The sequence below is a fragment of the Gadus chalcogrammus genome, chromosome 22 (assembly GCF_026213295.1).
Source record: "Gadus chalcogrammus isolate NIFS_2021 chromosome 22, NIFS_Gcha_1.0, whole genome shotgun sequence".
Taxonomy (NCBI): domain Eukaryota; kingdom Metazoa; phylum Chordata; class Actinopteri; order Gadiformes; family Gadidae; genus Gadus; species Gadus chalcogrammus.
Window position 1 is genome coordinate 10,593,568 of NC_079433.1, and position 14,103 is coordinate 10,607,670.

A 14,103-nucleotide genomic window follows, 5' to 3' on the forward strand; every position below is an offset into this window, starting at 1 on the left:
GTCTCAGCCGTGATTAAATCTCTCTCTCCTTAGGGCTCATTACTAGTGCGCGGGGAGGGATGATTATATTGATTGGGTAGAAGGGTGGAGGGTTGAGGGGGGCTAACAGAGGGCCTGGTAATCACTGCACAGCAGACACATCCCAGGGAAGCACCCCCAGTTGGGGCATACAGTTTAATGTTTCACACTCTGGAGGTTCGGGACATGCGGGATTAGCCATGATTCCCGCAGCAAAGATTTGCACGCTACATTGCTAAACACAGCCGCTGAGTCGGCGTGTTTGCTGGGCCGATGTGTTAGCGCGCAAAACAACAGCAGGTGCTTCTGGCTCCTAATGGTCAACCTGAAGCTTCGCATGAAGGATCTCTAGACCCTTCCACAAGGACGTTCTGGTACTTGGAGCGGCACCGGGCATGCAGTGATCACTTTTTGTCGGATTACCTTCCCTAGCTGAAGATGCCACACGCATAATGTGGATGAGTTAGAACGTCTTCATACGATAAAGTGAAAGTGTACAGACTGCCGCTAATTTTGTCTTACAACAGACTCCATTCTATTCTAGAGTTCCAACCATGTATATGGACGACCAATTGTGAAGATGAAATTAATTAATTAATGTTTAATAATTGACCCATTTAAAGACCCATTTAATAAAGAATGCATTAATTGATTAACAATGATAGTTTTTTAGTGATCAATAAATTTAATTGGTTGGTTGAGGGAAGACAGACTTTAAATGAAATGAAATTATATTGATTTAATTTAATAGTACACTTTTTGCTAGTTTTAAAACAATGCATTTAATGTTGGTATATTGGGCTATTGCTAAATGACAAATTAAATGGCCTTTTTAACACTTTTTAGGAGGATGTTTAAATAATCACATAATAATTCGTAAGTTGTTTTCCGTATTCATTTCCTTTTCATTCACGCAGTTCACTCCCCACACTAAGTTAACAAGGACAAGCACTTTATTTAAAGCTTGCGAACCAGCTGACCGTAACAGAAAATATAGAGATTCTACTGAGACGTAACAAAATTGGCAAAATTCGTTCACCATTGAATGCTGGCTAGCTTTGGTTCATGTTCACATATTGCTTTTTCTGGGCATGAACACGGGTCCATTGAAGAATGTGTTTGCAGTGACCAGGGAATGTGTGTCCATGGCAGAATTTAGTGATGGTTACGACGAAACGAACAACATGTGCACATGATGAAAAGTGCATTATCAAATGGCCTGAGGCAGACAATGCTGAATCTGTGTCTATATGTGTGTGTGTGCTTGTGTCTATGTGTGTGCGCTGTATTGTCAGTGGACTGTATTTGATTGCCTTTACGTTTCCATGTGTTATAGGAACAGGTCATTATAGGAGTCTCTAGAAACAGGAAATAAATCCATAGGAAGATAGAGAGGAGATTTCGGTTCCATGTCGAGGAGGAAGAGGGAAATGAACAAAAATCTGTGCAGGTGTGTGTGGGAGAGGGACAACATGGGTTAGGTCCACAAAACAGCGTTTGCGCTACGCTCTCATGACAGAGAGCCACATTGCTGGTGAAACGAAACAACGATGCAACGTCAACCACGTCTAAACTTGGACAACGGCCCCCTAATGTCGGATGTTCCAGCACCATGTGTCCATCGCTACAGCGTGTTCACAGGCTTTTTCGGCTTTCTTGGGACATCTGAAACAGCGTTTATTAAATCAGTCCTTGCGAATATGCTGTTTGGATCCTATTAAGCGTAGATCTGTCCCCTCCTCTGCCTTCATCTCACAGTGCGGCTGTCCCCTTTCACCGCGAGACTGTGAAGCCCGGTTCAATCCCGGTCCCGGTAAGAACTCCCAGGGCCCGCCTGTTCAGCTCAGCCAGCAGTGTGGTGAACACGAGGCGTGGGCCGACGACAACGGTTAGAGCCTGTTTGCAGGAACGCTACACAAACAGGATCGTTTATGTTGCACTTTTTTTTCAAACTGCGCCCACGCACTCCTTTCTTTGCATATATATATATAGGAGGTATTCTGTAACGCAGCTCTGCCACACCGGCTGAATTCAAAGACACAATGCACCTCTAAAGGTGTATGTACATCAAAAGAAGAAATGCACACTTGAAAGTAGTAGCCAGGAGTACGCAGTGACAAGAGGTGTTGGTGCCAATCGTGTCTACTGAGAGATCTGCTACTTTCAAGCCCCCATCTTCAAGTATCCCATGGTACCCATGGGAACAAACCTAAATAGGGGTGATGAGAGATAATAATTCATCTGTCCCTCTCTCTTGCTCTCTCCCTCTCCATCCCTCCCTCTCCCTCTCTCTCTCCCTCCCTCTCCCCATCTCTACCTCTCTCTATCAATCTCCTGCATGTCACAGACGTTATATCAGGCTCAGGGTAATTTTGTCTTATTGAATATTTGACGGCCGGTGCAGGAGAGCTGGAGAATCTAGGTCAAGGACGACCATTACTTTGCTTTTCTCAATAAATCCCCAACCCTTTCATCTTACTTCACCCCACCACCACCACCACCTTTATCACCAGCACCAGCACCTCCAACACCCCCCCCCCCCCCCCCCCACAAACTTAAACACACCCGCTCCTCTTCCACCCTCCCTCTATCTGGCCAGTATTGATTCTTTATCGAATAGCACTTTCCGTGGGTAATGGCCGCCATGATCAAGTACAATTTGCATTCTGCATAATGGCCCAATAATTCCAGCGCAGCGTTAGTGTGTCAGCAGGTTACCTAATGAGTTCAATGATAAGTAGATTAGAGATTAATTAGGTAAAGCTAAGATACAATAAGGCTTGAGATGTTTGTCACATTGACCTGGTCCCCCTCTCCCCACACACAGAAACACGTACACAAACAAATACACACACAAACACATGCACACAGAAAAACACTAACACACACCTTCACAGCGGGGGATGGGGTGGTCCCAGTTGCGTGTGGTGCCGTGTTCGCAGGTGATGATGGAATGTCCCGCGAGCTGGTACCCGGGGAGGCACTCGAAGGAGATGGACTGGCCCACGTTGAAGCCCGCCCCCACCACCACGCCGTAGTGGAAGGGCTCCGGATCGGGGCACTCCTGAAGTTCATAGGCTGCGAGGAGAGCGGACTTTCATTAGGAGACACGAGGACACAGACACCCAGGCAAAAATATCGGTAGGATGGTGATGCAGTGATATAGGACTGTCCATGGGACTCTCAATGGGAGAACAGACTGGAAGATGTTTGGAGGAAACAGATTTTTGTTACACCATGGCCTGCTGCAGAACCATTTAGGCCTGGATGGTCTTCAGTTCAGGGTTCACTGTAGGCAGCTGAGCTGGAACAAAATCCCTTTGAATGAAGTAAAGGTTTGGAAGGTTTGAGAAATTTTTAACAGAAAAAATGGAGACCTCAAAGATGACCCGTGCTCTAAAACCACAGAATCCTATTTCAACTTTTCCTTTGAAATATAAAAGAGATTTCATTAAGGCAGATGTACTGTAATTAATTTGGCGACTTCAGTTAGTGCTTGATGGTTAGAATAGAAAAGTTCGGCCCGGCTATACTCCAGTGACTCAGATAAGACACTGCTCATTGAAATGGACTGGCTCCATTGTGCGCTGGGTAATGTTGGCTGTATGGCTGCTTCACGTGATGCGTGTTGTGGCTGGAAATCATTGAATCCAGACACATTCTGCTGAGACCCAGACGGTGCGCTTGAAGCACGCAAGGATAATAGTTTAAGCAATCAATAGTAACCTATTAGAAACATAACAAAGTCACGAATATTCGCAACACTCAAGGCGGCAAGAAAATCAATAATTATAAAAATGCTTGTCTTATAAACGTTAAGATATTAACATTTGTCCATGACCATTGCAATTTTGTCCATTAATTTTCCTCTCCCTTCATGAACACCACACCTCACTTTACCGTTCCCTAGCTTCCTCTATAAACCTAAAGCTCGATGGTGTATTGTGCCCTCAACGGAGACTTCAAGGCAGCGCTGCATGGAAGGCACTCCCCGCCCCCAACAGCTTGCAAACCTATAGGATCAATTGCCTTGTTTGTGCTGCCAAGACCATTAGCTCACAGGCTACTCTCCAGCACTGTAGCGATTGGATTGGATTGGGTCTACCCATCTCGCTCTCCCCTTAAAGCACTAATAGACTCGCACGGCCAGCAGGTGCTTGCGGGATCACCTTACAAAATGACCACCTGCTGTGCCTATTTTTCCACTCACAGGGGTGAGTGATAAAACCTTACTGCCGGATGAATAAAGTGGAAATCCCCCATCCATCCATTCCACCCTACGCCCCCCCCCCCCCCCCCCCGCCATCACTGCAGCAACCGTGCTAGCTTACACTGTTGGCCTCGCCTGCCTCTCCAGAACTCCTTCTACTTCTGCCTTTATTGCTCCTGCTGCTGATGTATACCTTTTTAAGCAAAGACAGCAGGGTGGAAACGCATATGACACCTCTAATAGTCGTTAGATATCTATCTATGCATTTAAATGATGTAATGAAAACATAATGCTGGGAATGTGTTAATGCAGTAGGGGGTATTACCCGTTGCACAGGTGAATAATTGAATCGTTAACTTAGCCTTTACATTTACATACATTTACCTACTTTTTTTAGGCCATTTACATGGAATTATGGATTATTATATATGCATTCGATTTCTGCAGTTATTGAAGTGAGCGTTTTCGTCTGCTGAATACAGCAGCTGAGCAGCTTGCTGTAGCCTCGAGTAGAGAAGGCTGTAAAAATGGATTTCTACAGATCACCGTCTCTTTGTGGGAGATCATTCATGCATATTGTGGTGATGGTGGTTTCATGGCGGTGTGTGTGTGCGTGTGTGTGTGAGCGAGGAGACCGTTTTGCCAAATATAATGGCTGCTTTCTATGCTAATGGCCACATAATTATGCAAATGCTCAACATATTTTCCATTGGCCGACTTATTTATCGCCTCTCAAAGACAAGACGAATAATTAAAGAGGGAAAAAAGGAACGATGAAGAGAAGTAAAGAAAGAAACGAATTGTAAAATATGTTTACAAATATTTTAGAGAAAAATTCAAATAAGGAAAGAAAGAATGAAAGAAAGAGGGTGAAAACAAAGGATGAAAGAAACAACAACTTAACGAAAGAAAGAAGGAAGGAAATAAATCAACGTGGATAAGTCCCGTTGTCCCTCTGTGCTTCTGCCACGTTAGCCAAGGGGAGAACAAAACATTCACTCATAAGCCTGGCGCAGAGATGCAGACCGCCGCCTTTCAAAAAGCCAAAGAGTTCCCAAGTCTCTGTCACGGAGCGAACCCATCGCCTAAGTGATCAACTCTTGTTTCATGCAGAGATTTATGGATCCAAAGCCTTCACTGAGTCACTGCAGGTTGGTTCCTTTGATGCATGGGAGCTCCGTGTGTAATGCGGTAATGGTGTGCGTTTACATGCATAAAGGTTGCACAATGCAGCCAAAGTGACGTTAATCGTTCCTAAATGAACTTGCAAACGATAAAAGAAAACGCTTGTAGGGACGATGATTTAGCCTTTCTGCTTTCTGGAGTCATGATTCATCCCTATAACCTCTATTCCTTGAGGCATACTTGTGATTGTGTCAATTTAGGCAAATTGCTCTGTTCATTTTGATTGCATTCTGTGGCCCCTTTGCAGAACCAAACATAATCACTTTGTTTAGTAGATAGGCACTTTTAGGTGACAGCTGCCAGCAAATGTTTTGATAGGTGGCCAAACAGTGGCAGAGGCATTGAGTGTGTATGTTGACTCGTTCTTTTCCCAAAAACAAATGAATAAACACATGTTCAAAATTGAAATCCACCAAATAAACAGTTTAGAACAGATAAGGGTTTTGCCGAAAGTGTTTTTTTGGGTGATTTCAATTTTGAACGTATCAACCAAGTTTACACACACTCTACATTTACCGTTACAATTATTATTCTCTGTTCACTGGCGTAACTGGCCCGCAAATTCCCTCTTAATGTGGTAGCGTCCCTTACCTTGGTACTCTAACCTGAAGCCCGGTTTGTTCTGGGAGTGGTCGCTATGGTAGTACACGGTGGTCTCGTGAGAGGTAGTGAGCAAGGAGGAGGGAACGTCGGTGCCGCTGAATCGACCAATCACGGTGCTGGTATCCAGTGGCCCGTTGCGGATCTCCAAGAAGTCGTGGTTGGCCTCGGTGGAGAAGTTCAGGAACTGAATGTGGGCTCCTGTAAAATACACAGCGACCATTAGTACAATGGATAATCTGACGAGAACTGGGAGCATTAGCGCTAGGTTACTCCACCTACCATAACCAACCGGCAGGTATACTCTCCAGGTGCAGTCACTGTTGCTAGGGTAGTTGCCAGGGAAACCAGGACTTAGGATCATGCCCTCCATCTCCTCGTGGATACCACCGCATTGAGCTAGGGAAAAGACGGTCAGATGTTGAATACGCAACAAAATGAGCAAAATTTGCACCGCAGAGCAAGATTTCCCTATGATTTCTCCAGAAATACATCAAACACTAGAAAGAGAATGGCTTCTGTCCACGTGTTGTGTTTTTGTGTGTGTGGAGACTGAGCAACCTCTTAAAAAGAGAAGACTTTATGTTCCCTGTTTAAAGCGAACAACCAGGGGAAAAAAATAGGTACGCCATAAAAAAATGGGTCATTCACTTTATAGGTCTATCAAGAGAGGAGAAGAGAGATCAAGTATATCAAAGGAGCCCTGAAGTACTTCTGATCTCTCTTCACATGCCACATTTTCCAAGACCAAGAGACGCATCGCTCAGTATGCTAACGTGCCGTTTCATCTATCGTCTTCCCTTCCGCTCACACTCACTCTCACCCTCAGAAGACTTTCATATTCCCGTGGCCATTGAGAATAAAGCACCATTCAAAAAAACCTTTGCTAAAAACAAAAATACTTTTAGCTATGTGTTTATATTTTGATTCTGACCGTGATCGTATCTTCTTCTTTATTTGATGATTACTAGTGTGTTATCGCAGTTTAGCTTGTGACCAAAATATCTTTCATTTAATTTTAGGAAAATATGGGAATCTGGTGAAACCAATCGCAGGGAGGTAACAACTATACACAGTACAAGCTGAGTCAAGTTGAAACACGTAGGTGAACAGCAACAAACAGGGCCGCCACATTCAACAGTGTGAGTGGTGGTGGTGGAAACCGCGCTACGAGCTACGCTACGAGCTACGCTACGAGCTACGCTACGAGCTACGCTACGAGCTAAGTGGAGGGCGGAGTCGTCGGGTGAATAAGTGTTTGGGGTTAAAAGTTTGCCTGTGCCAGCAGAAAAAAAGAAGCTGTGGCTAATCACAGAACTGCTGATGCCTGCAAACGCCATGAATCCCCCCCCTGGCCTTTGACCATCACTGCCGGGCAATGGACCTAATTAGGCAATAGTAGGTCGTTCCAATAAGTGGGATCTGTTTGTCAGGAGTACCCCCTCCTTCCTCATGGACTGAAAGCAGGCGGTTAAAACAAGTGATGCAGAGAGCGTCAGCATCTGTTGCTGCTTTGGGGCATTGGCGACCTTCAAAGCAGAGATGTATAGAGAGATCAAATACACCCACCAACCCACCCACACACAGGTTTATATTCTACGTCAGTGAGTGTTTTTCCCCATCTGGAATGACAATATGCTGGCGGGGGGGGGGGGGGTTAACGGAGATTCCTATGGGAAGGTAGAGAGAAAGGTGTTGTTTTGTGCCATGCAGCTCAGTGTGCGTTCAGAGACCTTGAGGTCTGAGAAGCTTGTCTAACGGGTGAACTAGTCAGCCGTCTCCTAAGACACAAACGCACGCACGCACGCACACACGCACACACACACAAACCAGAGGCGTGGCCGGCTGGGGTGCCCTTGATTGGACCGTTTTTCTAAAAGGCCAGCTGTGTGGCAGATGCCACACCGTGACATGAAGATTTTCTGACAGAGTAATCTTTCTGATTGTTGGCTGGTTGTTAAGCTGGACCTTCGAATAAAAACACACACACACACACAAACACACGCGCACACATGCACACACGCACCGGCCTTCGGTGGCCCGGGCAGTCCGTCGTCTGTGAAACGTGTATGTAGGCAGATAGAATATGTCTGGTAGGGATGGACAGTGGGAGGCAGAGGAGGGCGGAGGAAGTGAAGGAACAGGAAGGGGCTATTACCGATGCAGAGGGGGGGCGGATGGTTCCATCGTCTGACCGGCCCTGGCATACAGGAGATGTGAGAGTTCCCCTGGAGAGCACGCCAAACACACACACACACACACACATCAAACAGACACACACATGACAAAAAGACAGACACACACATGACAAAAAAAGCAGAGAAGAACAAAGAGGAAGTTAATTAACTCTTCTGTTGCCTCTCTCTCTCTCTCTCTCTCTCTCTCTCTCTCTCTCTCTCTCTCTCTCTCTCTCTCTCTCTCTCTCTCTCTCTCTCTCTCTCTCTCGTCATAAGTCTGCAGACACAGAGAACAACGGCACAGAGAAAGTGTCACAAGCATATCAAGCAATCGCACAGAGCAATTGCTCTGTGCGACTTGCTGAGCAAGAAGGAAATAAAATGAGTGTGTGAGAGAGACAGAGAGACAGTGATATGCAGAGGGACATATTACACATAATTCATGGATTGATCAGTACGCTTGCTTGAATAGGAAGCAGACACGAGTGATAGCCTGACAAAACTCCCATCCTGCGAGGTGGCTTACCCACGCCTGCGGGGAACATGTAAATATGAATAAATATATATACATTGAGCCGCAGCAGACTGCAGCATACTTGACCTTTCTGTGAATACTTGAATGGTAGCGACGCTGAACTGTCAGTCACAGTAATGAGACGCGGGAACGATATAATTCCGGGACCGGGGGGGGGGGGGAGGGGGGGAAGGGGTTGAGGGGTGTTCCAGTCTGATACGTCCTGGATAGCTGTCAGAAACAGTCAAGCCATGTCAGCTTCACGGGTATCCAGCCTGCTGCTGGCGTTCTGTTTCGAGATCCAGCATGGGATAGACTGTTTCCTTTTTTGTTTGTATTTTGTAGAAATCCATGCTTATCATACATCCATGTTATTTTCCTGGGTGCATTACAGTGTACGTTGTTCTGCTACTAAATAGTCAATGGAGTGCATTTACGCAGCGATTTTCTGACCTGGGGCAACAAAAACTCTGAGGGTTTAGGGTCATACTCATGGACACCTCAACCCTGGATGGAACTCCCAACCTCCTGGTTCCAGACAATGCCACTCTACCCCCTCAGCTACTGCCGCCCTTATAGCATTATACCAGTAAATAATGCATTTTATTTAACACATAGATGTATGTTGCATTGTTTTTCCTGACCAGTGACCACCTCTTCCTTCTTAACAACTACCACTGCAAATCAGCCCAAAGCCAAATATGCTATTTTGCTGTTGCTGATGCTAAATTCAACGCTATACAGTATGTGTCTATACAGAGATAATGGAAAGCCTTGTGCTGGACCAAGGGACCCCAGAGGAATAGTGAGGCTGTATGCGTTATATAAAGCATTTCTCTGACACTTTGCATCATCAATCATACGCTTAGCGCTGACACCTCTGTAAGAATCGAGAGGCAACACATACTTTCTTTTTGCCCACTTTGGGCAGACATTTCTCCAATATGACCCCAAATGAAAAGTAGAATCCATTTTTGGTTAACCCACTGAGGGGAACTGCATAAAAGTTTGCAGTGCATCCCGTCGAAGAAACCAACAACACTAAACACTATTACAAAAAGTCTGACAATGATATATAGTCAATCAACTTGAAAAAGTTGGTAAGTTTTGAAAACGTCCCTCATCTGTGTGCGCGTGTGTTTACGCATGTGTGCGTGTGTGTACGTGCGTGCTTGTGTGTGTGAGCTGGATGGTGTGTATATGGAGGTGGAGGTGCGTGGACGCTGTAGATAGGGTGGTGGTACCTGCAGCGTGTATCCGGGCTCACACTGAAAGGACACCACGTTGTTCATCTGGAGTCTCTCTCCCACCTTAAACCCGCTCATGGGCACCAACGGCTCGGGGCAGCTGGTCAGTGACACGGCTGGGAGAGGACACAGAAGACCACACCGTCATGATGATGAGGCATACCACGACACATTCGAATCAGACCACTCCTGCGTCACAGTGGGGCATGGCCGTCTAGCGCTGCGGTAGTGGCCCACTGGTTTACACAAAGGCGTCCATTGAGCAAGATGCCTAACCACTGCTTGCGCATTAATGCAAAACACAATGTCATCAACGCAAAAACCTCTAGCGAGAAAACATCCAAAGCAAACCGTTTGTCGCTTCGGGTGAAAGTGTCTGCAGAAAGTCCTTAACGAAAGATTATAAATATCAATAAAAACACCTATAACATTGACTTAGCCAAAGGTCAATAGAGGGATTACCCGCCAAAAAAAGGAAATGCTTTAGATTCCGTTCCTTTGCTCTGTACGTGACGGGACTCTCCTTACTTTTGTACTCCAGTCTGAATCCGGCGGCAGACACACTGATGTCTGAGAAGAAGTGCAGGTAGAGCTGGTTGGAGGTGCTGTTGAGGAGGGCAGGGACCGTGGTGCCTTGAGGGAGGAGGGAGGAGGAGGAGGAGGAAGAGGAGATGAAGAGAAGCAGTTAAGCATGGCCACCCGATTCCTTCGGTGACTGTCTGGTCGTTTTTAGACGCTTCCTCATCCAGCACTTCTCCCACTGCAGAATTTGTGTTGTTACTCTCTGTTGTGTTGTTACTTCAATATTGATCGTACCCTTTGATTGCGCTCAGTGTGGACTTGTTAGGCTTTTGATTTAAACTCGAGTGCTAAGTTGCTACATGAAATACTAATAATGCATCTGTGCAAAAAGGGTGATGCAAGAAAAATAAATCCATTGGCAAAATAGCTCTAATATCAAATTAAACCACAGGCTTGTTTGCCAGTGTTTGAGTAACTCCATGTTTGAGCACACAAGGGGACAGGGCTTTTGTTAACATAGATGAGAACAGATGCAGAAATCCATGAACCGCCGGGTCTCTGCTGAGTACAAAGGGGGAGAGGAGTGGACAACTGGCTGCACAGGGCAGTACAAGCATTCTTCATACCAGACGCTTTTAATGAGCAAACAGAGAACATATTCCAAATGCCCTTATCAATAAAGCCCTGTTTGTGCAATGCCTGCCCATACCATGGGGAAATGTTAATGGACTTTCTCATTGATTAATGGGATTGTACATGTGTTCATTCTTTTCTTTGCATCTTGTGTTTCCCTTCCTTGATACGTTCCATGTGTTCCCGTGAAAACATGAAATATGGATACATGGAGAAAATGTTACTGGTCTCCGGCACCAGGCTTTGCCACTGCTTTTCCAGTATAACATTACACGGTGGATATTCTAGCAAACAAGGAATAGGAAGAAAGGAAGCCAACAAAATTGTTCTTTAAAACCAGGATGTTAGGACGCGGTTTTGCCAGCCCTGCTCCACTTGTTCCTCCTCATGATCTTGGTCCACGTTTCCATGCCTGCCATTTTTTTCATTGCTTGAGGGCACTCCTAACATTTACCTTTGAGCGCAAACAAAATGAGAAATCTTTATTGTCATGTTCTGGCTAGGAGGTGGGGATGAGGAATCGCACACACTGTAAACAAATGCTTCACTTCATCCCCTCAGCAGCGTGAGCTAACCTTTTCAGTAATGCGCTGAGGATTTGCCTCAGGGAAGGACTGAGACAGAGTTATAGTTATTTTTTTTCATAATGAATTTGCCACCTGCCTATTGCATATTTGATGCGCCACTTAGTAAAGCTGTGAAGCCAAACACCTTTGCCAAAATGTGCTCTTTGGTTTCTTTAAACTACATCCTTTACAATTCCATCTCATTAGTCACAGCCTTGTCAAAAAGCAATACCGTTCCCAGTTGGAACACTTTCTATTCGTGGTTCCGGTCTCCTGCAGGATATGCGATTTTTCAAAAGCAAATCTTTAGGTAGAGGTATTTTCTTTGCGCAAACAACGAGAAGCCTTCTTGGCAAATAAATGCTTTTGACACACACACACACACACACACACACACACACACACACACACACACACACACACACACACACACACACACACACACACACACACACACATACCCCTCACTCTCACAAATGCAAATATTAACTTGTGTGAATGTGCACACCCACTTGTCTGCACACCCACCTACACGCAAACACACACAATCATTCACTTGTGTTCACACAAACGATCTCTTTGCCCCCAACCTACCCATGCGCACACACAGACACACACACACTCACACACACACACACACACACCTGAGAAGCTGCCGAGCATGGTGTCAGTGTTGTCCCCTCCATCGAAAACCTCCAAGGAGTCCCAGTTCTGCTCCGTCACAAAGCTGATCACCTGGATCTGCCCGAGGTGAAGCACCCAGAGAGGAGATAAAAGGTTAGCACATAAAAGAAAGTCACACCGTGAGACAAGGACACACCCAAGGAGCAGCCATCACCGCCTGTTTGTGAAGCCCTGGCAGGAGCGATTCATGTGTAGTTCTTCTGACGACCTACAGGTGGCTCACGGTAGGACAAATACACCCATTGATTTGGAGGAAATTATTATGTTATCATTGAAGTTAGTAAGTATAGAGTAATAATGAGTTCTAACTGTAAACTATTGCAAGGTGGCCATTCAATTAATGCCATCAAAACGTCAACCAAGGAACATGAATTTATTTTATAGTCTATTGACCGACCAAGCCATATCAAAGATAGGGAACCAAGTTACAAGTTTATTTTGACAAAATGGAGGACAACAATCGAAAACTGTATTTAGGATCAGGTAAGACTGGAACAGGCAAGATATTTGTAAATGATGTGGTTGGGAAGGTTAAAAACGAGTAGCCAACGGTGACTAAAGTCCTCTGCGCTATATTTATTTACTCCGCAACAGTTTCAAGCAACATCTGAAGAGCTTTCCACAGAGGCTACATGAAAGTTTCAACAAAAAAACTAAAATAAGTTAAAAAGGGTCAATTTACTCAGATCGATATCTTTGTAGTTTGAACGCGATAAACAGTCCTGATAACATATTGCGTGCCGAATCAACTCTCTCCCTCTTAAGGCTGAAATTACCTTTCTGTTTTCTTCGGCTAACGCTGAAGGGATTTGCCCTCTCATACTCTCTTTTACTCTCTCTCTTTCCCATTTTCTTTTTGTTCTTTTCTCTCTCTCCTACCATTTCTCCTCCTGCCCATCTTCCTCTGGGTGTGTGTTTGTGTGTGTGTGTGCGTGTGTGTTTTTTTCGAAGGTCTAGCTTAACAACCAGCTTGGTGTGTTAATAGTTTGACAGAGAGACAGAGAGAGAGAGACAGAGACAGAGACAGAGACAGAGAGAGCGAGAGAGAGAGATTCTGCCCTCCTCCCCCATTCCACCACACACACAAACACACATTGCATTTGCACACAAATGCAAACGCACGCAGCTAATTCCATGTCATTGAGTAGCGTGGCATGCTAAATGTACTGGGGGGGGGGGGGGGGGGGGGGGGGGGGTCTGAGACTGGGGCGTTCGACCTCCAAGGACAGTCAGTGGACGTGAGGCGTACAAGCTAATAGCTGAGGGATGCCACTGAGGTCATTAGCTACAGTGACTAAACACAGGGCCCCGTGACTTTCCATCAGGCACATCAGTGGTGAGCCTGCCACCAGGGGGCTGATACAACGCAGAGAACCACAAGAACAAGGCGTACCGTACATCCCGGTCACTGTGTAGTGTAACACAAAAGAAAGTAACAATTTCCAAAAATAGAGTCTTTGAAGTTGCGATTGACTTCAAAAATGTGGGGGAATATATTTTTTGGAATTGTGCCGAATTTTATCAAAATGCGAAGTTGTTTTGAAGTTACACAGAACCAAGTCCATACGGGGATGGGAACATTCTTTTGAATCCTATTTAATCCCAGTGCCTGCAACATGTTGGGTTCTTGTATGTGTTATTTCTCATCCTTTTGGCCCTTGCTCCTGTTCCGAGGGTTTTAAAAGCCCTTGACGAAACAACAGTATACTCCTGAAGCAAGTCATGCCGTCCCTCGGTGGCGAAGGGA

The 14,103-nt window shown here is 45.5% G+C and overlaps 1 protein-coding gene across 1 annotated transcript in view; it reads right to left on the reverse strand.

Annotated features, from left to right (window-relative positions):
• Positions 1 to 14,103, reverse strand: part of csmd2 (CUB and Sushi multiple domains 2) — a 279,455-nt gene that overhangs the window by 109,183 nt on the left and 156,169 nt on the right. The window contains exons 37-43 of the mRNA XM_056582350.1: positions 12,317 to 12,413; positions 10,480 to 10,584; positions 9,949 to 10,067; positions 8,172 to 8,241; positions 6,296 to 6,412; positions 6,005 to 6,214; positions 2,908 to 3,096 (exon numbers count right to left, since the gene is read on the reverse strand). Coding sequence (XP_056438325.1) covers positions 2,908 to 3,096; positions 6,005 to 6,214; positions 6,296 to 6,412; positions 8,172 to 8,241; positions 9,949 to 10,067; positions 10,480 to 10,584; positions 12,317 to 12,413 — 907 coding nt within the window. The remainder of the gene's footprint in view (positions 1 to 2,907; positions 3,097 to 6,004; positions 6,215 to 6,295; positions 6,413 to 8,171; positions 8,242 to 9,948; positions 10,068 to 10,479; positions 10,585 to 12,316; positions 12,414 to 14,103) is intronic.